The sequence below is a fragment of the Kogia breviceps genome, chromosome 13 (genome assembly GCF_026419965.1).
Source record: "Kogia breviceps isolate mKogBre1 chromosome 13, mKogBre1 haplotype 1, whole genome shotgun sequence".
In the NCBI taxonomy this organism is placed as follows: Eukaryota; Metazoa; Chordata; class Mammalia; order Artiodactyla; family Physeteridae; genus Kogia; species Kogia breviceps.
This window is the reverse complement of record NC_081322.1, coordinates 5,311,423-5,337,168: the sequence shown is the minus strand read 5'-3', so window position 1 is coordinate 5,337,168 and position 25,746 is coordinate 5,311,423. Positions and strand designations below refer to the sequence as shown.

Below are 25,746 nucleotides of genomic sequence, written 5' to 3'. Positions count from 1 at the left end.
CAACATCCCCAAACACACCACCAGACGGGGACCTGCCCACCAGAAAGACAGGATCCAGCCTCATCCACCAGAACAGAGGCACTAGTCCCCCCAACCAGGAAACCTGCTCAACCCACTGAACCAACCTCAGCCACTGGGGACAGACACCAAAAACAGAGGGAACTACGAACCTGCAGCCTGCAAAAAGGAGACCCCAAACACAGTAAGATAAGCAAAATGAGAACACAGAAAAACACACAACAGATGAAGGAGCAAGATAAAAACACACCAGACCTAACAAATGAAGAGGAAATAGCCAGCCTACCTGAAAAGGAATTCAGAATGATAGTAAAGATGATTCAAAATCTTGGAAATAGAATAGACAAATTGCAAGAAATAGTTAACAAGGACCTAGAAGAAATAAAGAGGAAGCAAGCTACGATGAGCAACACAATAAATGAAATGAAAAATACTCTAGATGGGATCAATAGCAGAATAACTGAGGCAGAAGGACGGATAAATGACCTGGAAGATAAAATAGTGGAAATAACTACTGCAGAGCAGAAGAAAGAAAAAAGAATGAAAAGAACTGAGGACAGTCTCAGAGACCTCTGGGACAACATTAAATGCACCAACATTCGAATTATAGGGGTCCCAGAAGAAGAAGAGAAAAAGAAAGGGACTGAGAAAATATTTGAAGAGATTATAGTTGAAAACTTCCCTAATATAGGAAAGGAAATAGTCAATCAAGTCCAGGAAGCACAGAGAGTCCCATACAGGATAAACCCAAGGATAAACACGCCAAGACACATAATAATCAAACTGTCAAAAATTAAATACAAAGAAAACATATTAAAAGCAGCAAGGGAAAAACAACAAATAACACACAAGGGAATCCCCATAAGGTTAACATCTGATCTTTCAGCAGAAACTCCACAAGCCAGAAGGGAGTGGCAGGACATATTTAAAGTGATGAAGGAAAAAAACCTACAACCAAGATTACTCTACCCAGCAAGGATCTCATTCAGATCTGATGGAGAAATTAAAACCTTTACAGACAAGCAAAAGCTGAGAGAGTTCAGCACCACCAAACCAGCTTTACAACAAATGCTAAAGGAACTTCTCTAAGCAAGAAACACAAGAGAAGAAAAAGACCTACAAGAACAACCTGAAACAATTAAGTAAATGGTAATAGGAACATACTTATCAATAATTTCCTTGAATGTAAATGGATTAAATGCTCCCACCAAAAGACACAGACTGGCTGAATGGATACAAAAACAGGACCCATATATATGCTGTCTACAAGAGACCCACTTCAGACCTAGGGACACTCACAGGCTGAAAGTGAGGGGATGGAAAAAGATATTCCATGCAAATGGAAATCAGAAGAAAGCTGGAGTAGCAATTCTCATATCAGACAAAATAGACTTTAAAATAAAAACTATTACAAGAGACAAAGAAGGACACTACATAATGATCAAGGGATCGATCAATGAAGAAGATATAACAATTGTAAATATTAATGCACCCAACATAGGAGCACCTCAATACATAAGGCAAATACTAACAGCCATAAAAGGGGAAATCGACAGTAACACAATCATAGTAGGGGACTTTAACACCCCACTGTCAGCAATGGACAGATCATCCAAAATGAAAATAAATAAGGAAACACAAGCTTTAAATGATACATTATACAAGATGGATTTACTTGATATTTATAGGACATTCCATCCAAAAACAACAGAATACACATTTTTCTCAAGTGCTCATGGAACATTCTCCAGGATAGATCATATCTTGGGTCACAAATCTAGCCTTGGCAAATTTAAGAAAATTGAAATCATATCAAGTATCTTTTCTGACCACAACACTATGAGACTAGATATCAATTACAGGAAAAGATCTGTAAAAAATACAAACACATGGAGGCTAAACAATACACTACATAATAACGAAGTGATCACTGAAGAAATCAAAGAGGAAATCAAAAAGTACTTAGAAACAAATGACAATGGAGACACGACGACCCAAAACCTATGGGATAGAGCAAAAGCAGTTCTAAGAGGGAAGTTTATAGCAATACAATCATACCTTAAGAAACAGGAAACATCTCGAATAAACAACCTAACTTTGCACCTAAAGCAATTAGAGAAGGAAGAACAAAAAAACCCCAAATTTAGCAGAAGGAAAGAAATCATAAAGATCAGATCAGAAATAAATGAAAAAGAAGTGAAGGAAACAATAGCAAAGATCAATAAAAGTAAAAGCTGGTTCTTTGAGAAGATAAATAAAATTGACAAACCATTAGCCAGACTCAAGAAAAAAAGGGAGAAGACTCAAATCAATAGAATTAGAAATGAAAAAGGAGATGTAACAACTGATACTGCAGAAATACAAAAGATTTATTAGAGTTTACTACAAGCAACTCTATGCCAATAAAATGGACAACCTGGAAGAAATGGACAAATTCTTAGAAATGCACAACCTGCCGAGACTGAACCAGGAAGAAATAGAAAATATGAACAGACCAATCACAAGCACTGAAATTGAAACTGTGATTAAAAATCTTCCAACAAACAAAAGCCCAGGACCAGATGGCTTCACAGGCGATTTCTATCAAACATTTAGAGAAGAGCTAACACCTATCCTTCTCAAACTCTTCCAAAAGATAGCAGAGGGAGGAACACTCCCAAACTCATTCTAGGAGGCCACCATCACCCTGATACCAAAACCAGACAAAGACGTCACAAAGAAAGAAAACTACAGGCCAATATCACTGATGAACATAGATGCAAAAATCCTCCACAAAATACTAGCAAACAGAATCCAACAGCACATTAAAAGGATCATACACCACGATCAAGTGGGGTTTATTCCAGGAATGCAAGGATTCTTCAATATACGCAAATCAATCAATGTAATACACCATATCAACAAACTGAAGGAGAAAATCCATATGATCATCTCAATAGATGCAGAGAAAGCTTTTGACAAAATTCAACACCCATTTGTGATAAAAACCCTGCAGAAAGTAGGCATAGAGGGAACTTTCCTCAACATAATAAAGGCCATATATGACAAACCCACAGCCAGCATTGTTCTCAATGGTGAAAAACTGAAACCATTTCCACTAAGATCAGGAACAAGACAAGGTTGCCCACTCTCACCACTCTTATTCAACCTAGTTTTGGAAGTTCTAGCCACAGCAATCAGAGAAAATAAAGAAATAAAAGGAATCCAAATAGGAAAAGAAGAAGTAAAGCTGTCACTGTTTGCAGATGACATGATACTATACATAGAGAATCCTAAGGATGCTACCAGAAAACTACTAGAACTAATCAATGAATTTGGTAAAGTAGCAGGATACAAAATTAATGCACAGAAATCTCTGGCATTCTTATACACTAATGATGAAAAATCTGAGAGTGAAATTAAGAAAACACTCCCATTTACCATTGCAACAAAAAGAGTAAAATATCTAGGAATAAACCTACCTAAGGAGAAAAAAGACTTGTATGCAGAAAACTATAAGACACTGATGAAAGAAATTAAAGATGATACAAATAGGTGGAGAGATATACCATGTTCTTGGATTGGAAGAATCAACATTGTGAAAATGATTCTACTCCCCAAAGCAATCTACAGATTCAATGCAATCCCTATCAAATTACCACTGGCATTTTTTACAGAACTAGAACAAAAAATTTCACAATTTGTATGGAAACACAAAAGACCCCGAATAGCCAAAGCAATCTTGAGAACGAAAAATGGAGCTGGAGGAATCAAGCTCCCTGATTTCACACTATACTACAAGGCTACAGTAATCAAGACAGTATGGTACTGGCACAAAAATAGAAATATAGATCTATGGAACAGGATAGAAAGCCCAGAGATAAACCCACACACATATGGTCACCTTATCTTTGATAAAGGAGGGAAGGAAACACAGTGGAGAAAAGACAGCCTCTTCAATAAGTGGTGCTGGGAAAACTGGACAGCTACCTGTAAAAGTATGAAATTAGAACACTCCCTAACACCACACACAAAACTAAACTCAAAATGGGTTAAAGACCTAAATGTAAGGCCAGACACTATCAAACTCTTAGAGGAAAACATAGGCAGAACACTCTATGACATAAATCACATCAAGATCCTTTTTGACCCATCTCCTAGAGAAATGGAAATAAAAACAAAAATAAACAAATGGGATCTAATGAAATGTAGAAGCTTTTGCACAGCAAAGGATACCATAAACAAGACCAAAAGACAACCCTCAGAATGGGAGAAAATAGTTGCAAATGAAGCAAATGACAAAGGATTAATCTCCAAAATTTATAAGCAACTCAGGCAGCTCAATAACAAAAAAACAAAGAACCCAATCCAAAAGTGGGCAGAAGAACTAAATAGACATTTCTCCAAAGAAGATATACAGATAGCCAACAAACACATGAAAGAATGCTCAACATCATTAATCATTAGAGAAATGCAAATCAAAACTACAATGAGATATCATCTCACACCTGTCAGATTGGCCATCATAAAAAACTCTAGAAACAATAAATGCTGCAGAGGGTGTGGAGAAAAGGGAACCCTCTTGCACTGCTGGTGGGAATGTAAATTGATACAGCCACTATGGAGAACAGTATGGAGGTTCCTTGAAAAACTACAAATAGAACTACCATATGACCCCACAATGCCACTACTAGGCATATACCCTGAGAAAACCATAATTCAAAAAGAGTCATGTACCAAAATGTTCATTGCAGCTCTATTTACGATAGCCAGGACATGGAAGCAACCTAAGTGTCCATCAACAGATGAATGGATAAAGAAGATGTGGCACATATATACAATGGAATATTACTCAGCCATAAAAAGAAATGAAACTGAGTTATTTGTAATGAGGTGAATAGACCTGGAGTCTGTCATACAGAGTGAAGTAAGTCAGAAGGAGAAAAACAAATACCGTATGCTAACACATATATATGGAATCTAAGAAAAAAAATGTCATGAAGAGATTAGTGGTAGGATGGGAATAAAACACAGACCTACTAGACCATGGACTTGAGGATACGGGGAGGGGGAAGGGTAAGCTGTGACGATGTGAGAGAGTGGCAGGGACATATACACACTACCAAATGTAAATTAGATAGCTAGTGAGAAGCTGCAGCATAGCACAGGGAGTTCACCTCTGTGCTTTGTGACCACCTAGAGGGGTGGGATAGGGAGGGTGGGAGGGAGGGTAATGCAAGAGAGAAGATATATGGGAACATATATATATGTATAACTGATTCACTTTGTTGTAAAGGAGAAACTAACACACTATTGTAAAACAGTTATACTCAAATAAATATGTTAAAAAAAAGAATAAAGTGGTCAAAGGACATTTTAAGAGCTGTGAAATCTACTGTTGCATTTAAAGTTGTTTGCACTTTTATAATATAAACATTTCCTCTGCACTCTCTCCCTGCTCCATAAACAAACAGAATTTTTCATTAAAAAAAAAAGAACCACTGCCATGTATATGTATAACAGATTCACTTTGCTGTACAGCAGAAACTAACACAACATTGTAAAGCAACTCTACTCCAATAAAAATTAAAAAATAAGAAGAACCACTGCCATAATCATTGTTTTTTACTGAACAGGAGAGCTTACCACATATAATATCATTCAGAAAGTAGAAATTCACTCATCCCAAATTACTTTACTGAATTTTTAAACTTCCCCAATGAGTGCCTTAAAATTTCAAAGGAGGATTTGGGGAACCTAAATTATTCATGATTTACTTAAAATGAGTAGCAGATTTATAAACATATCAACCTTAATAGCACTTTAAAAGTGAGCATCTTTACACTTAGCTTTTAGTTCCTTCACTAAAATACTCTGTTGGTGGTATTTTTAAAAATTATTATAATCTGAGTTTAAGAGATATAAACTAATTACAGCTTTCTGCATTAGTCCTAGTATGGAGCATGCAGAGAGATGCAGACAGGATGTTACTTTTAAGTCAAGATATTGGGCATCCCAAATAGTATCAGAATATTTCTCTTATTCCAGGAGTTCTGTTTTTGTACATACAGTAAATACAGTTTAGTTATAAATATACGATTCTATTTCTCAACCCTAGAGACGAAATTCTGTCTTCTTTCAATCCTGGAATATGATGCGATGTAAATATATAAATAAATAATAAACAGTCGCCTGTTCTCAACTCTTGTGCTTAATTTATTTTCACCACTTTGAGTCTTTACCACGTTACTGTAACCTCCAGAGTGACCTAAGGACAGCACCCCCGATGTGATGAGGGAACAGAACCATCACTCCTTTTAGCTGTAACGACTTGCTAAGACATTTTCATGAGTGATTAATCATTTCAGGAACACCAGAAACACCAGACACTCCACCAGCGTGGAGAAGGACGTATGTGTTCTTATTTCTCTTTCAAACTCACACTCGACTTCAACATTCATTTCGTAAAAAGAGATCCAAACCTCTTGAAACTAAGTCTCTTGTTTTAAAAACAAACTATCCTTTCTTACATTTTACCTCGTGGTCCTTAAGTGCTGATACCTAACTTGCATCGAGGACGGGGGGCAGGTCCTGGAGCGACCCTGACATGATCTTCCCCTCTGCCAGGACCCCAGAGCCAGGGCACTCTCCTGGGAGCGACCACGGTCCATGAAAATGTGTGGTCCGTCCCCTTCCACAGAGGCTCGTGACCAAGAAGCGCAGCCCGCCACAGCTGGCTACGCATCTTACCTCACAACTTGATAAAATCTAGGCGAGAGTTCCAGAGACCGGGCTGAGAAAATACAGCAATTCCCATTATACAACCAACAAACAAAAAAACAGAGCTAGAAGTTACTATAGAAATGTGAGGATGTCTCCAACTCCAAATGAATATACTGATATTATTTCCGTGTGAAAAGTTAAAAATAATTTCTAAGGCTAGTAGGAGCTTTTGGCTCATGACATACTTTCCTTTTAATTAGAGTCTCTTCCATACAGATCATCTAATCCGTGTGTCTTTGCACCACCACTTCATTAAGGCAGGTTGTACTACCCAGCATTTAGTGAACCCCTGGTGTGTGCTAGACACTCCACTCAATTCTTGACATTTCTTACTTTGCTTAATCCTTCTAACAGCCTTATGAGGTAAGTATATTGTCATCCCCAGTTGGATGATAATATACTTAGGAATGCATTCCTTACATGCTATATTGCAAGGAGAAACTGAGAGCATGTAAGTAGTGCATGCATTGCTTACATGCTCTGTGTATATTGTAAGTAACTAGCTCATAATCACAAGGCTGGGAAAAAAAAACAAGAGCCAAGATTCAAAGAGGCAACGAGCCACTGAGTCAAGAGCCTGCATTCTGAGCACTCAGCTGCCCTCAGCTGCCATGTGCTCTGCAAAAGTGGAAACTAAGTGTACAGAATAAAGTTACCCTGACAGTAAAACTCCAGTGTGCACTCTTTTTTAGGAGTTCATTTTAGACATACACAGCATGTGCTTGTGATAATTACAGGGCTGGGCAATTTACACTTCATTAAGTAAAACTGGGATGGGATGATTGAAACATTCCTTTATATTTGGAAGAATAAAAGAAGTTCAGAGAGACACCAGAGATATCCAATCGGTGGCATTTATTTAAATGAAATGGATATAAATTCTGCTCTAGTAATCTGATTGTTTTGTAAGCCAGTATGAGTAACACGTCCCGAGGATAAAGGAGGTTAAATCTTTCAAAATGCGAGGATCAAGATCAGACAACCGTATATGGATTACTGTTAATTCCTAAGTCTTAGACATGGAAATAAATAATACATGTGAAGCACAGTTTCTCTATACTGGCTCCAAAATCATACTTTTCTGTTGTAAGTGTAAAGAAAAATATCTCTGTTTCATGATTGAAATTGATGAGTATGAGCCTGTTGGCAGTATTTGACATTTCTAAACAATCCTATGAAGTAGAAAGAAAATGTCTTTATAACTCTATACATGACAGGAAAAAAGAGGTATAAATAAATAAATAATTTAAAGCATCTCAGTGACATGTTCCCCCCAAAAGTTCAGGCAGTTCTTGTTGACTCGTGGTCCTTTGACCTGGGAAAAGAGATATAGGGACTTGACTGGCGCTCTGCCTTGTCCATCAGCTCTCACAGCACCCAGTTTCATTTGAGAGCGTTTGTATTTTTCCCACAGGGAGGCAGCAGTGAAGCCCGGGAAGGCACAGGCTGTGGAAGGCACAGATGCGGGGGGACGTGTTGGGGAGCGGATGGAAGGACAGAGGACGGAGCGCCGTCACTGGCCCAGCCACCGTGTGACTTCGGACAAGTAATTTAACACTCTTGGTTTCTCCTTGCAATATAGAGCGTCTGTGTTTCAGTTTTCAAGTGGAAAGTACAAAGAATGTCTGTATTTCTGCTTGGAAAATGTGTTTCTCTGAATGTACGCATAAACGATTCGACTACAATTGTGCAAGGTACCTCCTACCCCTGATGACTAAATGTGACTGCCCAGCATTGGAAGTTCTGTCTCTTTTCTGTCTTCATGGAAGTCCTCCCTCGATGTGTATTTTTACACATGTGACAGGTTCTAGTATTTAGAGTTAAAAGATGAGGGTATCATTCTATCCCTGTCATATAAATAAAAACTCATAAAACATATAAATAAAAGCATGAGCTGAAATTCAGTAACTGATTTCCTCAGGGAAAAAAAAGAATATTACCAATTGTGAGTAATTACAGGTTAACTCACAGTACAAGGTACATTAGCTGCATCTTAGATTAAGCTGACGTTGGGTCCTTATGGAAAAATCTTATCTCCGTGTAATATAGCAGAATTTTTACGTAAAATATATTCCACTTTCCAGTTAGCCTCCTTATAAATGAACTTTTGTGTCCCAACTCATTTGTCAGCATGTTACATATAGACTGTCAATAGAAACTTCAAACCTTTTCCACCCTTGACAACCATGAGTGGTTATTGTTTTTAGCTAAGTTACTAAAGAACAGTTCTTCATCAAGAGTTGTGCAACTGTCAATGACAAAAGTGTCATATATTTCTTTACCTTTAATATCTAAAAGAAAGTACTGTTTAAAGAATGTCTTAAAGGAAGTTACGTGTATTGCTTGGACATAGTGGGAAGAAGGTCATAGGATTTTCATATTTGGCTCATAATATTGTGATTGACTTGAATAAATGAACAAATATGACAGGATTTTGTTTAGTATTTTCTACTGCTTTTATAATGTTTTGATCTGCTTTTATAATGTTTTGATCATTTGATAATTCCTATTGCTTTTGGTGGTGGGAAGGAAGGACCAGGTGGCCAGTGCATTCCCGCACAGGTTGCTGCATGATTCTACACTTTTGAAACTACATGAGGGTCCTCCATTAGGACCTCTACTTCTCGCCAGCTCAAGAGAATGAAGAAGGGTTCTACCAAAATGGGGACAAAAATAAGGAGGATGAAAGAAGGGCTTAGTTTACTTTTGCTTCACTTCTTACAATCACTGTTTACTTTGGCTGCTTTAAACCTTGAATCATTCAAAGAACAGGTAATTCCCTTCTTGCTCCTGGATACCTCTGCTGATAGTACAAAGCTAATGCTAGTGTGCGGTCAAAGAGATTATATGGAAAAAATATTTTATCTCTATTTTCTTCTCAAAATGGGGCAAGGGAAGCATAGCAGTAAATGTGATCAATGATGGCAGGATTCAGTAACAGTCTGAAGGACTCTCATCAAGTCATGCTGCTATTGAGACAGACTACGGAAAATCCATTAGAACGTCAGAAAGCATCTATGATAAAGACGGTGTTTACAAGCAGAGTACACCTCTGAACAGGCAATTACGTAGCAAGAACTAGCTTTGATCCCACTGGAAGAATATTCAACACGACTTGACTTTCACCAGATTCATTTTTGAATATAAAATTACTGGCATTTTGGCAACTGTGAAAATGGCTAAGTGGGTAGAGATAACGCAAAAAGCATTTAGTACATCACGTTTTAGCAAATATTGAAAATCTAAAATGCTAAAATAAATGTTAATGAGGCAAGAAGTTATATAGTTATGAATATAGAGGTCTTCTTTCCTGAAAGTTGTTCTTTATACAGGAGTAAATATTTAAAATATTTCTAGATATAATGGCTCCTTGTCTGACTCCTTATAGCATCATATATCTGCCAAATGTTGGGTCATAACTATGTCAGTATGATACTTGATGTATGATTAAGGTGAATTACTGCTCAGCAACTACAAAAAAGCAAAGAGCATCATGACCATGAGCTTCTCAAAGTACAAGTAAGCCCACCGTGATTTTTCTACATTCATTTACTATTGAACTTTTCCAAGACAAAGAGATCATATTATTTTCAAAACACCGTTAAAGAAGAAAGTCGATGCTTTTCCCTTTCTTATTTTAGCTTGATTTAGTTTTAAATCCTGAAAGCTAAAGCCTGACAAATATTCAGAGCAAATATATACAAGTATCCTCTGATGCAGTAGTTGCCCTTCGAAGTATATACTTGGAAGGAACCTCTGCACATGTGCAAAAGGGAACATGTATTAATTCGAGAATGTTCATAGCATCACTGCTGGTAATATCAAAATCCCAAATGCTCATAAATTAGACAGTGGGTGAATAAATTGTGCTATCTTCACTCAGTTAAAGCGAAGGAACTATAGTGATATTCAGCAATGTGAATGAAGTAAAAATCAATCAATCCCAAAGATTACATATAGCATGAAAACATTTTTTTTTTACAGAATTAAAAATAATTTTAAAATATTTTTTTCATGAATGCATATAGATATGGTAAACTATATAAAAAGGAAATTTAGTGAATAATGAAGTATGATTTAGAATAATGCTAACTTCAAGTTCGCGGAAGGCTGGGGACCACTTTAGCTGAGATAAACCGTATGGTTATACGTAGGCTATTATGAAGGACTTCTTAGATTTTGTTTTAGATTTATGAATCTTTCATTATGAGAAGATAACTAACAGAAGAAATAAAAGGAAGAAAGGAAAGGAAAAGAAGGATATGAATGGAGCAACAATGAGAGCGTATCATGACCCCAGGATCATGAGTAATCCAGTTCTGTGCACCTACAGAACAAAAACAGCCCTAATATAACCAAAGTGCAAAATCTGCATACATAGCGTTGTTTTTTGATGACACTGAATTTGATTCTTTAGTTTTTTCAAGTTGAAAAGAAAAAAATAAGCAAATTGTACACTATAGTGTCTGTTTAACCAGATACTGAGGGCATTTAATGAATAATTTCTATTTTCACATAAAGTAAATTAGGTTAAGCCTGCTTTCTACCATGCCTGATTAAGTCTCATTTGTCTATTCATACCAAGAAACAGGCAGCTCATATACTTTGGCCACAGTTCAGGGTCACTAGCTGACCTATGGAGTGACACTCTGACCCTATATTACCCTGAGTTAGTGAGCAAAGAACTTGTTTGGGCATCCAAGGAGGTGAAACTGAGCTCCATCAGAATCTCAAGGAGGAGCTCATTGAGAATAAATAAATATACCCTTCAGTTAATATGAAATAAGCGCAAAGTTTGCTGTGGAACAGTTTTATAAAGCAAAGTCTAACTCCTTTACAACTTCTGTTTTGAATGATATAATAATTTACATAATATTTGTTGGAAAGAAATGTTAATCCTACATGCAATTCTATAATATTTGAGAAGTCAAGAAACTTTGTAACATTTTACATTTAAAGTCCGTTCATTTTCTGCTACAACACTCATTAAGTATTCCCTAAATACTAACAATGAAAGTGATCTATTCTCACTGTTAAAAAAAAGAAAAAAAAGCAAGTGTGAAAATATAGGATTGGACTTCCCTGGTGGCGCAGTGGTTAAGAATCTGCCTGCCAATGCCGGGGACACAGGTTCGAGCCCTGGTCCAGGAAGACCCCACATGCTGTGGAGCAGCTAAGCCCGTGTGCCACAACTACTGAGCCTGCGCTCTAGAGCCCACTTGCCACAACTACTGAAGCCCACGCACCTCGAGCCCGTCCTCCACAACAGGAGAAGCCACCGCAATGAGAAGCCCACGCACCGCAATGAAGAGTAGCCCCTGCTCTCCACGACTAGAGAAAGTTAAAGGAGATACCTGTATATCTCAAAGGAGTAGGGGGAGGATTCGCATTGTAAGCTCTTTTTAGCCAATGCTCTGAGAAAGTCAGAGGCCTACCTGATGAGGTATTGGCTAGAACACACAGTATAGTCCTTGAGCAGCCTTGAGTTTTCTTTCATCCTAGGGGGTTAGGGTCATCCTAGGGATGCAGCCTTGAGCTGTTAGAAATTATGCTAGTGCTGTTCAAGTCTTTTAATGTGGGGTGTGCGTGTGTGTGTGCTTTTGTGTAGGTGATGAACTAAATAATTTGCTCTCAGAGTCTGCAGTCCTTTTGGCCAAAGTTGAGGCTTTGTCAAAGAGAGGGGTCAGAGGAGACTGGCTGGAGTTTGGTCAAGGAGAGAACTTTTGTCATGTCATAATCCCAGTGTCGCACTGGTTTTCTACTATCGTTCCCCATCGGCTTACTTCCATATCTCATGAGGAGGTCCTGTAACAACCAGACTGAGAAGGAAATTATCTGAGCCTAGTTCACGTGGCGCCACATGGCGGCGCTCATCAGAACTGGACATCTGCCACATTAAACCCACCCGGGGGGGCGGCCAGGAAGACAGTAGGAAAGGAATAGCCTCTCGAAATACAGAAGTTCAAGTTCATATTTTGTGTTCTGCTTAGAGAGAGAGGTGGCCGAGGGCTGACTCATGAGTGATAAGCAACCGTTTTGACTAGTTGGTCTGGCACTCGATGGAAGAAACTTGAAGTGTTGGTGAAAAGGAAGTTTGGGCTTAGATCTTATGGCCTTATTTCTCAAACGTATCCCGAGCGAATACTCTGTGAAAGGCCCCCACCGTGGAAGAGGCTCTGGGTAACCAGTTGGACGAAATGACCTTCCCGATGGATGAAAGTCTGCTCCCTTCCCTGTCACCCCAGAACCTACCCAGAACACTCAGCGATACAGTGACCACGGTGCCAGGGACAGTGGATTTCCATGGATTTCCCCACGACAGGGCTGGCCTGGACACCACAGCTGCTGATTACCTGATTTTTCTGCATCAGGAGACAATCCTCAGCCCCCAGTGGGGCTCTGTACCACAGGGAAGCTATCCAGTTTGGGGTGGTCAATTAATTGTGCAAGGCTGCTTCCATTATGGAATAGAAATTTGTCCTTGGTAGGATAAATGCTTAATTTTTTTTTTTTTTTTTTTTTTCGGTACGTGGGCCTCTCACTGTTGTGGCCTCTCCCGTTGCGGAGCACAGGCTCCGGACGCGCAGGCTCAGCGGCCATGGCTCATGGGCCCAGCCGCTCCGGGACACGTGGGATCCTCCCGGACCGGGGCACGAACCCGCGTCCCCTGCATCGGCAGGCGGACTCTCAACCCCCGCGCCACCAGGGAAGCCCCTGGATTTATTTTTGCATCCACGCTCATTCTCCTTCCTCCAGCACCGCCATTCACAGACTTTATGAAATATTATATTTAGTGTTAAGACTTTTGCACATAACAGTTCTGCCTCTTTGAGAACTCATTTTTCAGTAAAAGAAATAAAGCAGTGGGCCAACTGTCATGAAAATCACTGGTCCTATGGATACTACGATTGACGAAACGCTTCCTTCTCGAGAAGGTGATGATATATTTGTTTATAGGTAGTTGCAATGGGATGGCTGGTGGCATGCGGCTATTTGGAAGATTAATTTTGAAAGAAGGCTATTAATGTCGGGTCAGGAAGAGTGGACTGCTGTGGATTTTGCCATTTGGGGTCACCTCATGTCTTAGAATACTCTCCCTATTTTTTATAATCTCTGTATTATGAATCCTGTCCAGCTAGGAATCAGAAAACTCACATTTGTTGACTCTTTGCTGTCTGAGTGAGGACAGATGCAGACGTGTGACCTAAGTCCCCCTAATCAGACACAATTTTGAGAGACTTGGATGCATACGTGAGAAATGCGAGGCGCTTGCTGTGCAGGGGGAAGCGCAGTGGCAGAGCCCCCCATGCCGCAGAGGCGTCTCTAGCACTTTCACTAACACATCTTCTCCCAGCATGGGTACTGTTTCTGGGATTAGCTTTACAGACTGTCTCTCTCACCCGCCTCCAGATTTTGTGAGCATTCTAACATGAATAAATTCCTTTTCTGCTGAAGCTGGTTGATATGCAGGTGTTTTCATCTAGGCTCTCTGACCCACAGGGCAAAATTATGCTCCCTAAAACCATGGGGACAAATCTCTCTCCTAGAGAGAGAGAGAGAGACTGTGTGAAGCGAAAAGAAGGCCTGAGAGTAGATTTCTGAGGACCTTCGCGGTGACTCCTCAGGTGGAGAAAGGGAAGCCAGCAAGGGAGGAGGATATAGGGGTGTTGGGGAGGTGGGGACACCACGGGAAGAGCACGGGGCCTTGTGTCCAGAAAGGAGAGTGTTTCCCGAGGCGAGTGGCCGTCCTTGTTGAAGTGGGTGTCCTGAAAGAGTAATGGGGAATAACAGTAGTCTTTTATTGTGCTATTTACCTGCCTGTCACACGGCATCGTCACGAGAACCCTATCAGAGAGGTAATATTTCCTAATATGAATTGAGGAGAATGAAGATGACAGGGGAATAACAGTAGATACCACAGACAATTATTTAAGTTAATGAGAAAGATGTGGCACCCTGGGAGGCTGTCTGTTTGTTTGTGGTGTGGAAATCTGGAAACATTTGAGGACAGTGGAGAGAGGACATCCAGAGGACGTGAAACAAAATGTCAGCAACCTCATCACCGTTGATGGGAGGAGGCCAGCATAACTTTATCATTATAAAATTGATAAAGAGGAGAAGATAGTTGTAGATGGACAGGCTTATGTTTGCTAGCAGGAATTTAAGAGAATCTCTGGCTTTTTCTTTCTCTTTTTTTCTAATTTCTGTCGAAAGTACAAGATAAAGTTATTTGCTGAGAATGAGGGCAAATGAGGAGAATTTGGTCAAAATGCCGAGGAGAGAAGAGGTGCTTTGAGAAAGTGCCCGAGGATGAGAGTTGAGTACAGAATGAGGGAAAAAAGAAGAGGTTCAGTGTGCAGCTACGCTGAAGTTGGTAACCGTGAAAACATAACAGCACGATTAGGCCTTCCTGTGTGATTTTCTCCAGGCACACTCAGCAGGTGGGTACAGGACACAGAAGACGGATCACAGCCCTCATCCAGAGTTGCAGAAATGGAGATGTAAGATACCCGCCACCGTCTTTGTCGGTAGGACAGAGATGAGCACGCCCTGTGATAAAACTCAGCGCGGGCCGTGGTGGTGGCACAGCGGGAAGTGATTCCCCCCCGCTGGGCGACCACTTCATAGACAGGCGCCCCTCGACTGGGCGCTGGGAAGACCGAGGACGGGCTGTGTGTGACGCGAGGAGTGTACGCAGGGCAAGGGTCAACCTGTATGAAAATGTCTTGGTGTGGATAATCGACGCTGTGCCTTCTGAGTAATGTAGGGAAATAGGTCATAAATATTTCCCACAAAATAAATACTAAACTGGGGTTGCACATCCTGTTCCAGTGATTCAGCAATCTCGTATGGCCATCTCGTCACTGATACTGGGACCAACTGGAGAGTCCAGGCCAACTTACACAAGACGTTACCGCTGCGTTCAGGTGTGTCGCTAGTATCGATCACTGTGCCTCTAGAGCTCCGGGTGGGCGATCGTGGCCCACTGCATAACAAACCCATCAACCAGCGTTCAACCTCAGATGATTGCAAACAAGGCAAACAAATGAACAAACGGAACTGTGTTTCTCAACACACGCTAAGATTTTACTTTCTAGCGCTAGGTGAGTGATGAGGATATCAGTAACTTAGTTTCATAGGAGGTCTCACATCCAAAGGCACTATGGTGAAAGGTACCAGTTATGGCATCTGGAAAGTAGTCTAAAATTTAAAGCGATGGAGGTAACACAGAGAAAGTAAATAATCTATGGATATTAAGTTAAATTTGCTGAAAGAGTCAAAGGCTGTGAGTACGTGTCTGAATGTCTGAGGTATTTCCATATATGTTGTTTCTAATGTATCCTGTATATATTTTCTAATGAATTTATTTATGTTTTGGTTTCGGCCGCGTTGGGGCTTCGTTGTTGCCACAGCTGGCCTCAGTGCATTTATATTGACCGACCCTTTGCAATTTTTCCTCTTCCCTGGCTCTGCTCAGGCCTCCTCCAGGCCCCTACCTCACTCCATCATCTGCTCTTCTGCCCAGCCACGTCTGTAAACATTGACGTTGAGTTTAATTTACCCTGAACCCCCTTCCCTATTGCAATAATTATGCTGTATTATATAGTATATTGATTAAAAACTGTGTTTATCACTTTATTGTCCAGTTTTGTTTATTTTTTATTTGTCTTTTTGTGGCTACATTTGATGCCCTTTTTAAAATAAAAGAATAACTGACTTAATTTTTTTTTCTAGTTCTGTGAAAAATGCCATTGATATTTTGATAGGGATCGCTCTCCAGCATGCAAAACCCAGTGGCCTTCGAAGCCAGACATTCTGGGGACCCATCTTCCTGGTGCAGGCCCCCCATGCTGGGGAGCTCAAACCCCTCACTCCTTGGGGAGAACCTCTGCAACTGTGATTATCCTACCATTATCCTTCCCTGGGGGGGGGGGGTCTTGATTATATCGCATCTCCACCTCTCCTACCCATCTTGTTGTGGTTCCTTCTTTGTATCTTTAGTTGTGGAAAATCCTTTCTGCTAGTCTCCAGGTCATTCTCATAGATAGCTGCTCTGTAAATAGTTGTAATTTTGGTGTGCCCATGGGAGGGGCTAAGGTCAGGGACACCCTACTCTGCCATCTTGGCCACACTTCAATTTCCAGATTCTCTTATTTTTGATTGACGAATGTGTTTATGCAACTTATTTGTCCTTCAGGACCTGCTTGAGGTCAAACATGTATATATGATTTCTAATTGATGGGTTACTGCTGGGCGTAATCAGTTCTAGAGCTTGGACTATTAGGTAACACCAAGTTTATGAATATAAGATCAGGCCATTTGGTGCTCTATTGCTAGCTGTTCAGTGCCTATCGTGATCTTGTTTCTACCAGAAGACCAAAAACTGTTAATCAAACGGAAAGAGTTACTGGCAAAGAGGTTGCAATTTTGCTTCAAAACCTTGGGCACCTATACTATGATTCTCCTAGTAAGACCTGACACACGCTTTATACAACACCTCCTCTGCCACAGATACTTTGGGCACAATCGGATTGGTTGTCATAGGGCCCATTGGAGGGTTGCTTCCATGGCGTGTGGTCCAACTAAAAAGCCTTCTCTTGCTGAGACTCCCTTAAAAAAATGGCGTCCTTAGGGTCCCTTGGCGAATCAATCAAGCAGCCAACACAAATGTGGTGAAGTTCACTGTACTTCTTTTTTAGAGAATTATGGGGCAAGGTACAGCAACTTGCCTCTCACTTCAAATAGTATATCGTACCACGTCCTATACCACAGGATAATCAGAAACTTTTCTAAGGTGGCAGACCTCTGTATTTCCGTGGTATTTATTACCCGAACTTTAGCATGCATACAAAACTTGTCCACCCAAAATCTAGAGTACTTGCTTTCAAATTCCTTTCCTCATGATGTTGTCAATATAGTGAATTTGGCTGATGCTCCCTGACATTGTGAGAAGATCAAGGTCCCCCTAGAATAAATTATGGTACAGAGGCATAGATAGAATGCAGTTCTGAAGACAAGATAGTAAAGATGTACTGCTGTTTGTACCAGGTGAAAGCAAACCGTTACTGTTGTTCTCTAGTTATTAGGATAGGAAATGGTATTTACCATATCAATAGCTGCATTCCAGGTGCTATTCCAAGGCTGTTTTTTAAAATGTTCCTCATGAAATAAGACTGAGCCTAAAACAGTAGTTGAAATTAGAATTAATACCTAATTAAATGTAGGAAAGTCTAGTGTCAACTATTACTTTGGTAGGAATATAAATCCCTATAATTCCACCTGAGATATGATAACACTTTGGTTTTTAATTTTAAAATTTGAAGGCAAAGAATGGGTCCAGGAACTTCTACTTAGCCACAGCCATAATAGAGCTTGCTCCATGCGTTATGAATCCAATCTGCAAATCATTCCAGTAACTGATTGTATTTATTCCAACTATCACAGGGAACTAGGGAAATAGCAAGAGGATGTTTGCAAACCCACAGGGCCTACTTTGAAATATATTCGTGCCCAACCTCCCTTGCTATGGACTGAACGTTTGTGTCCCTCCCCAAATCGCTATGTCGAGCCCTAAACCCCAATGTGACAGCATTGGGAGGTGGAGCCTTTGGGAGGTAATTGCGTTTAGATGAGTCTTGAAGGTGGGCTGACTCTACTGGCATCTTGGTCTTGCGTATCCCAGCCTCCAGAACTGGGAGAAAAAAATCTTTCGTGTACGCCACCCAGCTGTGGTATTTTGTTACAGTAGACCAAGCTGACTGAGACATCCGCTAATCACCTGACCCCCAATAAACCCAGCATTTTTGGTGAATTACAGAAGTGGCTCAGCCAGTAGTATAAACTCAGAGTTGGTGTCCAAGACTCAACAAAATGCCTGGGTACTTCTCTTCCTTTAGGGTTCCCCCAAATGCCTTCTTTTTGATGCTAGTGTCCAAATGTTTTCCGTGCGCCATGCTATGACTAAGGAGTCTGACTAAGAGGTGAATTCAAGCTAATCTGAGTTTCAGCAACCCAGAGCATCGGCCCTGATGTTTGATTCTTAACTATGTCAATCTTGCCGCTGCAACAAATACTTTTGACAGACACAGCAAGTCCCTGATTCTCTTCACATCTGCCTTGAGCCAAGAATTTCAAACTCTGATCTTGTCATTTTCTGTCCCTAGCTCCCCCAGGACAGCTAGAAGCAGCCAGGCTTCCTTCTCTTCTTTGTAATCCTTAGTCTTCCCTACTCGTTCTTTATCAACAGCTCCATGTTTCTCCAAAGTCTCGTCTTCAAAAGCCATTTCATTGTAGAGGATGATTGAAGTGCCTTTTTTACTTGCTCTGCCATCAACCACCAGAGTTCCCGGTTCTGGACTAGCTAGATCTTCAATACCCAAAAGCTCAACCAGGTTGAATAACCCACTCACCGACTTCCATTTCTTTGAGGGCTTGTTGCCTTTCCTGGAATCGAATGCCATATTGGTCAGGCTTGTAATTGCAAGTATTGTAAAATATTCTCATTGATTTAAAGAGAAAATGGATCTTTAAAGGGAACTTATGAGCTAATGTAAATTAGGGAAGAGTCAGAGGATCCGATTCTGAAGCTACCCATCCAGGAGCAATGACACTGCACCACAGGGGCGCCTCTGGAAAAGATACCATGGCCATGCCACTGGGGACTGAGCGCCCTCGGGATTGGATGCCTGATGCTCCACTACCTTCCTTTCCTCCACACCCAGAAAGAACCAACGTCTCTGTCATCACTGTGCTAGAGTGTGTATTCTTCCTTTCACGGTCCCCTCTTCACAATGCTAACTTTCTAATGCAAACCTCAAGTGGGTTCAAATGACTGGGAAAATCTAAGTCGCACGCCCGCCTCTAAAACTCCAAGGGGGTCTGGAATATAAATAGTCTGTCCTCTGTCTTGTGAAGACAGATTAATAATATGAGGAGTTACCAAAATTTAGGGAAAATATTGGGGCATCACACATGATACGTATTCACTACATGGGCCATATGTTACGAACACCTAAAATGACATCATCAGCTCTGTGGTAGCCATCACTAGCACTCACCAAAAAATGTATGGATCTCTTCCTCTGCCTAGAAAATAATTGGAAAGTGTAGCAGAGGCCATATAACTTGCCTTGGCTGACGTAAGGTAAATGGAAGTGACAAGTGTCACGTCAGGACAGGACACAGTTGAGCTGATATGCCTTCTATGTGCTCTCTTGCCTTTGCCACGGTCAGAGCTGCAGCTCCCAATAGAGGTGGCAGCATGAAAACAAACTAAGGCTTCGGTCAGCCTGGTGTCTAAATGGTCTGGAAAACTCCCTTCTTGATCTACAATGGACACATGGCAAAAGCAAGAAATAAAACTCGCTCTAATTTCCTGAAATTCGGCTGTCACACAATCCAGCCCATGCTGACTGGGGCCCAGACCTCTCTTCTGACTGCACCTTTTACACTATACCTAGTTAACAGCTTGCAAGTCGTGACGCAGGGCTATTGTGTGACACTTCGAATTCAACATGTCCAAAACAGAACTCGTGAACTCTTCCATAAGTTATTCTTCCTCCAGTGTTTCCTACCTCAATAAATCCTCCAACAACTGTACGTTTGCTCAATTTAAAAACTTAAGGATCTCTCCCGATTCTTCCTATTTCCTGTTACTCACATGCTGTCAATGTCCAGGTGCTATGGTTTTTCACTTCCTCTATGTTTCTCTGGTCCTGGACCCTACTTCCAATAGCCTAGTCCAAAAAAACACCCCTGATCCCTTACATAATTTAACGAAATAACCTCATACCTAGTTACCCCCCATTTATGACTGCCTTGCAAGCCAGCCTCCATGCTACTGCCAACATGGTTCTTTTGCTGACTTGTTTAGTTTTAAGTATAGATTTAAAACCTCTTCATTAAAAGCCGCCGATGGCTTCTCATTTCTCTTAGTGTGAGTTGGAACTCCTGACTGAGAGCTTGAAGGTTCTACATGGTCTAGTTTTTGCTCATCAGGTCTGCATACTGTTCTCTGGAAGTGCTGACTGGCATTCAGTTCTGAAGACTTGCTGTCCTTTTCCTCACCTCAGAGCTTGTGTTCTGCTGTTGTATCCTTTACCTGTAGTCACTTCCCCAACCACCCAATACAGCCACTACTACCACCACCACCTCTGTCTTACGGCATCGCTCAGTCTCTACCGCCAGGGTCTCATCTACATCTCTGTTTAATGCTATTGCCTCAGGAAACAAGTCTTCATCTTCGGTCCTCTGGACCAGTTATATGCTCCCAAAGTATTTCATCCTTAATGTTCGCTCATGCCGTCCTTTTGTTGTATCTTACCTTTGTTTTGTCAAACTAGTCTTTACATTCCATGATGAAGAAAACATTGGCTAGACTGCCGTTGCTTCTTCAGCGTCTGACACGACAAAGGCCATCGATAGTATTGTTCTGAATGAGGGTTTGTCTTTGAATAAATGAATGACACTTAGAAGACGCTTTTACAGCTTTATCATCTTCCAGTTTTTCAGTTGTTCTACCTACTTAAGTCTATGTCCAGCTATTTTTTTTTTAAAGGAAGGAAATTCTTTTTTTAAAAATAAATGTATTTATTTATTTATTTTTGGCTGCGTTGGGTCTTCGTTGCTGCGCACGGTCGTTCTCTAGTTGCGGCGAGCGGGGGCTACTCTTTGTTGAGGTGCGCGGGCTTCTCATTGTGGTGGCTTCTCTTGTTGTGGAGCACGGGCTCTAGGCATGCAGGCTTCAGTAGTTGTGGCACGGGGGCTCGGTAGTTGTGGCTCACGGGCTCTAGAGCGCAGGCTCAGTAGTTGTGGCTCACGGGCTTAGTTGTTCCGCGGCATGTGGGATCTTCCTGGACCAGGGATCGAACCTGTGTCCCCTGCATTGACAGGCGGACTCCTAACCACTGTGCCACCAGGGAAGCCCATATACAGCTATTTTTTAACTTCATAGTTTTAAAAATTACCGTTGTTTGTTGTTTACATGATGTTGTTTGCCCATCTGTTCTTTATTTTGTTTTAGTTTTCTACTTATGTCCAGCTTACTGCTAGCATGGAATCATTTTAGTTTCAATTATCTAGACTGTTTGGAAACCAGCTGTTGGTTTCTTTAATTCTCATGCCTCATGCACAGAATGCTGACAGTTTTTTGGATTCAAGCTTTTGCAGAAACTATTAAATATCCTCCATATCTGGGGAGGCAGAGAAAATTCTGATACTTTGATTTTTGTTTCTCCTCCAAATTAAAGAAAGCCTATTTTAGAATAAAAATATCCATAGCTTGACCCGTGTGAATGCCCTAACCCCTACATCCAGAAAGCATTTTAGCAAATCACTCAAATATTAAAACCTAGATTTGAATGAAATAACATCTCTCTGAAAATCTTTTTTTAGAATTTAATAGGACTGATAATATCTTGTTAACAAAAACTCTGTTGTTTAAATATATTCCAGCTACATATTCTTTTTATATAACAATCTAAGTAATGAGATAGGAAGAACAGATAAATTTTCACATAGATTAAGTCAGTTGCAAATGTATCTGAAGCATAATCCATTGGTGGGATGTAGGAGGGATGTTTAAAAGCCCATTTAAAGAGTAATTTATGAGTCTTCCAGGATATTTGGTCTCTAATCAATAAATCGTGAGCCAATGGGGCTTCTTAATGAGCATCGTGTCTGCGATAGCTAGCAGCAATTTGGCAGGTCCCGCAGCTGATTTTTTCAAGTGAATCCACATCCTCCACGGACCTCTCTTACTTTCCAACACAGTGTTTCTTTAGGGGTGCATGGCAGCTGTCATAATGTTTCCCTCCATACCATGTTAAACAATTGAGAAACTGCTATACAAATGCAAATTTAGGGGCCTTAATGGATTTTCTCATGAAGCTGCCTGGATATTGTTCAGAGAAATAAAGAAATCACAAGCTTCTCAGCAAACATCAAGGGGGAGGAGTTAAAATGCAGTTGCAGTGTGGTCTTCTGCCACATTTTTACAGAACACTTTAGTGTAATTGAAGTATTATCTGCAATGATTTTTTCTATACGAAGAGATTTTTAGAGGACACGTAACTTTTAGGTCCAAGTATGAGTTAGAAACTGCTTAGACTTCTGTTGTGGACAAAACTATTTGTCTACCATCATGAGTAGGTCAAAGATCCTTTTAAGGATTTCATTCCAAGTAGAGAGGTTTACAGCCTGGCAGGTTCCAAAAATAGTATAATTATAATCAGAAACCTCTGAAAAATCTCTCTTGTAGTGAAATTTAGAGGAAATTTAAAACCTCATCGGGGAATTCCCTGGCGATCCAGTGGTTAGGACGCCACGCTATCACTGCCAGGGACCCGGGTTCGATCCCTGGTTGAGGAGCCGGGATCCCACAAGCCGTGTGGTACAGCCAAAAATAGATAAAGACAACCTCATCAGTACGTCTGCTTTGCTTATCGTGGTTCACTCTCCGGGAAGATCCACTTGATGTTTTCTTCCGTTGAGCGTTCTCGGGTGTGTGTCATTAGGCCCAGGAGACATGCAGTAAGTCAGGACATACGCATCGATGTCTCTATTTACCATGTCTCTGAATCTTTGCCATCTGGGCCCTTGATGATCCTGGAGAGGCTGTCCCTGCCAGGGCTAGCCAATTCCTAAAGGGAGGGAACTACTGGGCTGAGAGCACAGCTTTCATGTGCAAACCATCCGATCCAAACCCCATACCCCAACGCTCCCGGAGGGGCTTTCACAGACCTCTTAGATTCTGGGTACCCTCCACCTGCCCCAATCACTCCAGGGCCAGGTGCCAGACAACTAGGGACAGTCCCTAGGCCCCAGAGCCTGCTGAAATGACCCAAACTAACCAATCCTGAGCATGCTTACCGTGCTGCCCACCGGAGAGGCTACCGCCCTGCGCTCCCCACCCCTTCAGCCTCCTACCTCGCCCCGCGGCTTCCACACGTGCTCAGGGGACGGCGCGGGCCCCTCTCCTCCTGGCACCTGAGACTTTAATGATCTGTCTTTTCAAGAACTATCATCCTCTGAGCTCTCGGCCTCCTCATACCTGAAGAATAACAAACCCTACATTTTAAAATGATACCCTAGGTGGCACAGTCGTCCCAGGGGTGCTAATGGCCATTCATTTGGTCCGAGTGGGCGTCTCCTTTCTAGCTGATCTGAAAGGTGTCAACAGGTTTTCTAAATCAAAACTACCTGCGACCAACCTGCTCACGTATATACTAGGCATTTTAACGAGGTGAAGGAACGCCGTCGTCTGAGAGCGGTAACGCAGTCATTTTCCTTGAGCCGTATCTCGTGAGAAAATGATCTCAACGCTTGGGCACCTAGCGGAGCACAGGGCGTAAAGAGGGGGCTGTAACGTGTGGATTTACGTGAGAGTGAGGAAGGTGGAGATACCCAGGCGTGCGAGCCCTGAGCGGCCAGGAGACTCACTGCAGAAGCGAGTAAGAGAAAAGCAGGAGCAGGAGCCCCGGGCAAATGTGGACAGTTTCACAAGTTTAGATAAGGCCCACCCTCGGCACTAGGTTATCCTCAGACACGCCTTCATTCACAGTTGGTTATTTTTCTAAAATCGTTCTTTTTTTTTTTTTTTTTAATAACACAACCATCTGTTTTTCTTAGGAGAGATAATGTACAATGAGTACATTGGAATTTGCTAATCCAATGTGCCTTGCCCACACTCAAAGGAAACAAATGTCAAGTAACAAATGTCTTAGGTGTTGGCAGCCGATGAAGTTGACTGCGCTCTTTTCCCCGATGGGGGGGCCCTGTGCGCAACGGCTGCAAAGAGCAGCCCCCTGGGTATAGTGTGTGCAGCCTGTTGCCTGTATGGGTTGCCCTAAGGGACCTTGGAGACAGCCCTTTCCAGTGGACATTCGGGACCGGCATGCTGTCCCCAGTCTAGGCTCCAGACAGGTGTGCGCGGTGCCTTTGGAAAGCACGGCGGCCAGGGTCCACACTGACCGGGTCATGATGTCCATCCTCATCAAGCTGCAGAACAAGGAGCACGTGACTGAGGCCCTCCGCGCGGCCAAGTTCAAGCTCCCTGGCCGCCAGAAGAGCCACACCTCCAAGAAGTGGGGATTTGCTAAGTTTAATGCAGACGAGTTTGAAAACATGGTGGCAGAAAAGCGGCTCATCCCCGATGGCTGTGGGGTCGGATACATCCCTAATCGTGACCCCCTCTGGACACATGGCTGGCCCTGAGCTCGGGAGAGCCTTGGCGCTGTCCCCTCCTTACTCACGCCCACCAATAAATCCTACCTTCTTGTCAAAAAAAAAAAAAAGATGTCTTAGACGTACGAGGCAAAACTTGCCAGAATTCAGCTTTCAGGAGAGAAAGCTCAGGATCGGCTAGAGGTTCTGGCGATTTGAAAGGGCAGGCAGCTCAGGGTCCAGAGACTACAGTTAAGAGAGCTCTGGAACTCAGGAGCCCGTCACGAAGCCCGCTCACGTGCACAAGCCGTCTCCCACCTCTGGTGGAGATGTGGCTTGGTCAGCGTCCCATGAGCACTCACTCTTCTCAGTCCTGCCTCACGCACCTACGCCTGGTCCTCAGCACAGAAGTCAGAGTAACCGTGTAAGTCAAATAATGCCACTACTCTGCTCAGAATCCTCCAGAGCCCCAGACAGACTCTAACAAGAGCCAGAATCCTTGCGCCACCCGCAAGACGCTCTACTCTCTGAACGCCCATCGTCTCTCTGACCTCTTTCCTCTCCTTCTCCTCCTCACTTCTGCTGCTGCAGCCCTCCTTATTGTTCGAGAACATTCCAGGCACACCCTCACCTCAAGTCGTCTCTACTTGTTGCTTTCCATATCTGGAGATTTCCTCTTCCTAAATATCCATCAGAACCCAGGCAACTGAAAATGGCTAAAGATATACCTACAACCTCACTTTCTTGAGGTCTGTTCACAAATGCTGTCTTCTCTCCGAGGTCGCTCGGACCACGCTCTGTGAA

At 41.8% G+C, this 25,746-nt stretch overlaps 1 protein-coding gene and 1 non-coding gene across 2 annotated transcripts in view; both read left to right on the top strand.

The window, feature by feature from the left end:
- Positions 1 to 8,527, top strand: part of MEI4 (meiotic double-stranded break formation protein 4) — a 241,143-nt gene extending 232,616 nt beyond the window's left edge. Inside the window, exon 5 of the mRNA XM_067011282.1 lies at positions 8,195 to 8,527. Coding sequence (XP_066867383.1) covers positions 8,195 to 8,335 — 141 coding nt within the window. The 3' untranslated portion in view covers positions 8,336 to 8,527. The remainder of the gene's footprint in view (positions 1 to 8,194) is intronic.
- Positions 8,528 to 24,507: 15,980 nt separating this feature from the next.
- Positions 24,508 to 24,647, top strand: LOC131740300 (small nucleolar RNA SNORA70). Its single transcript, XR_009330892.1, has one exon. It is a non-coding gene; the product is annotated as a small nucleolar RNA SNORA70 (small nucleolar RNA).
- The last annotated feature ends 1,099 nt before the right edge of the window (positions 24,648 to 25,746 follow it).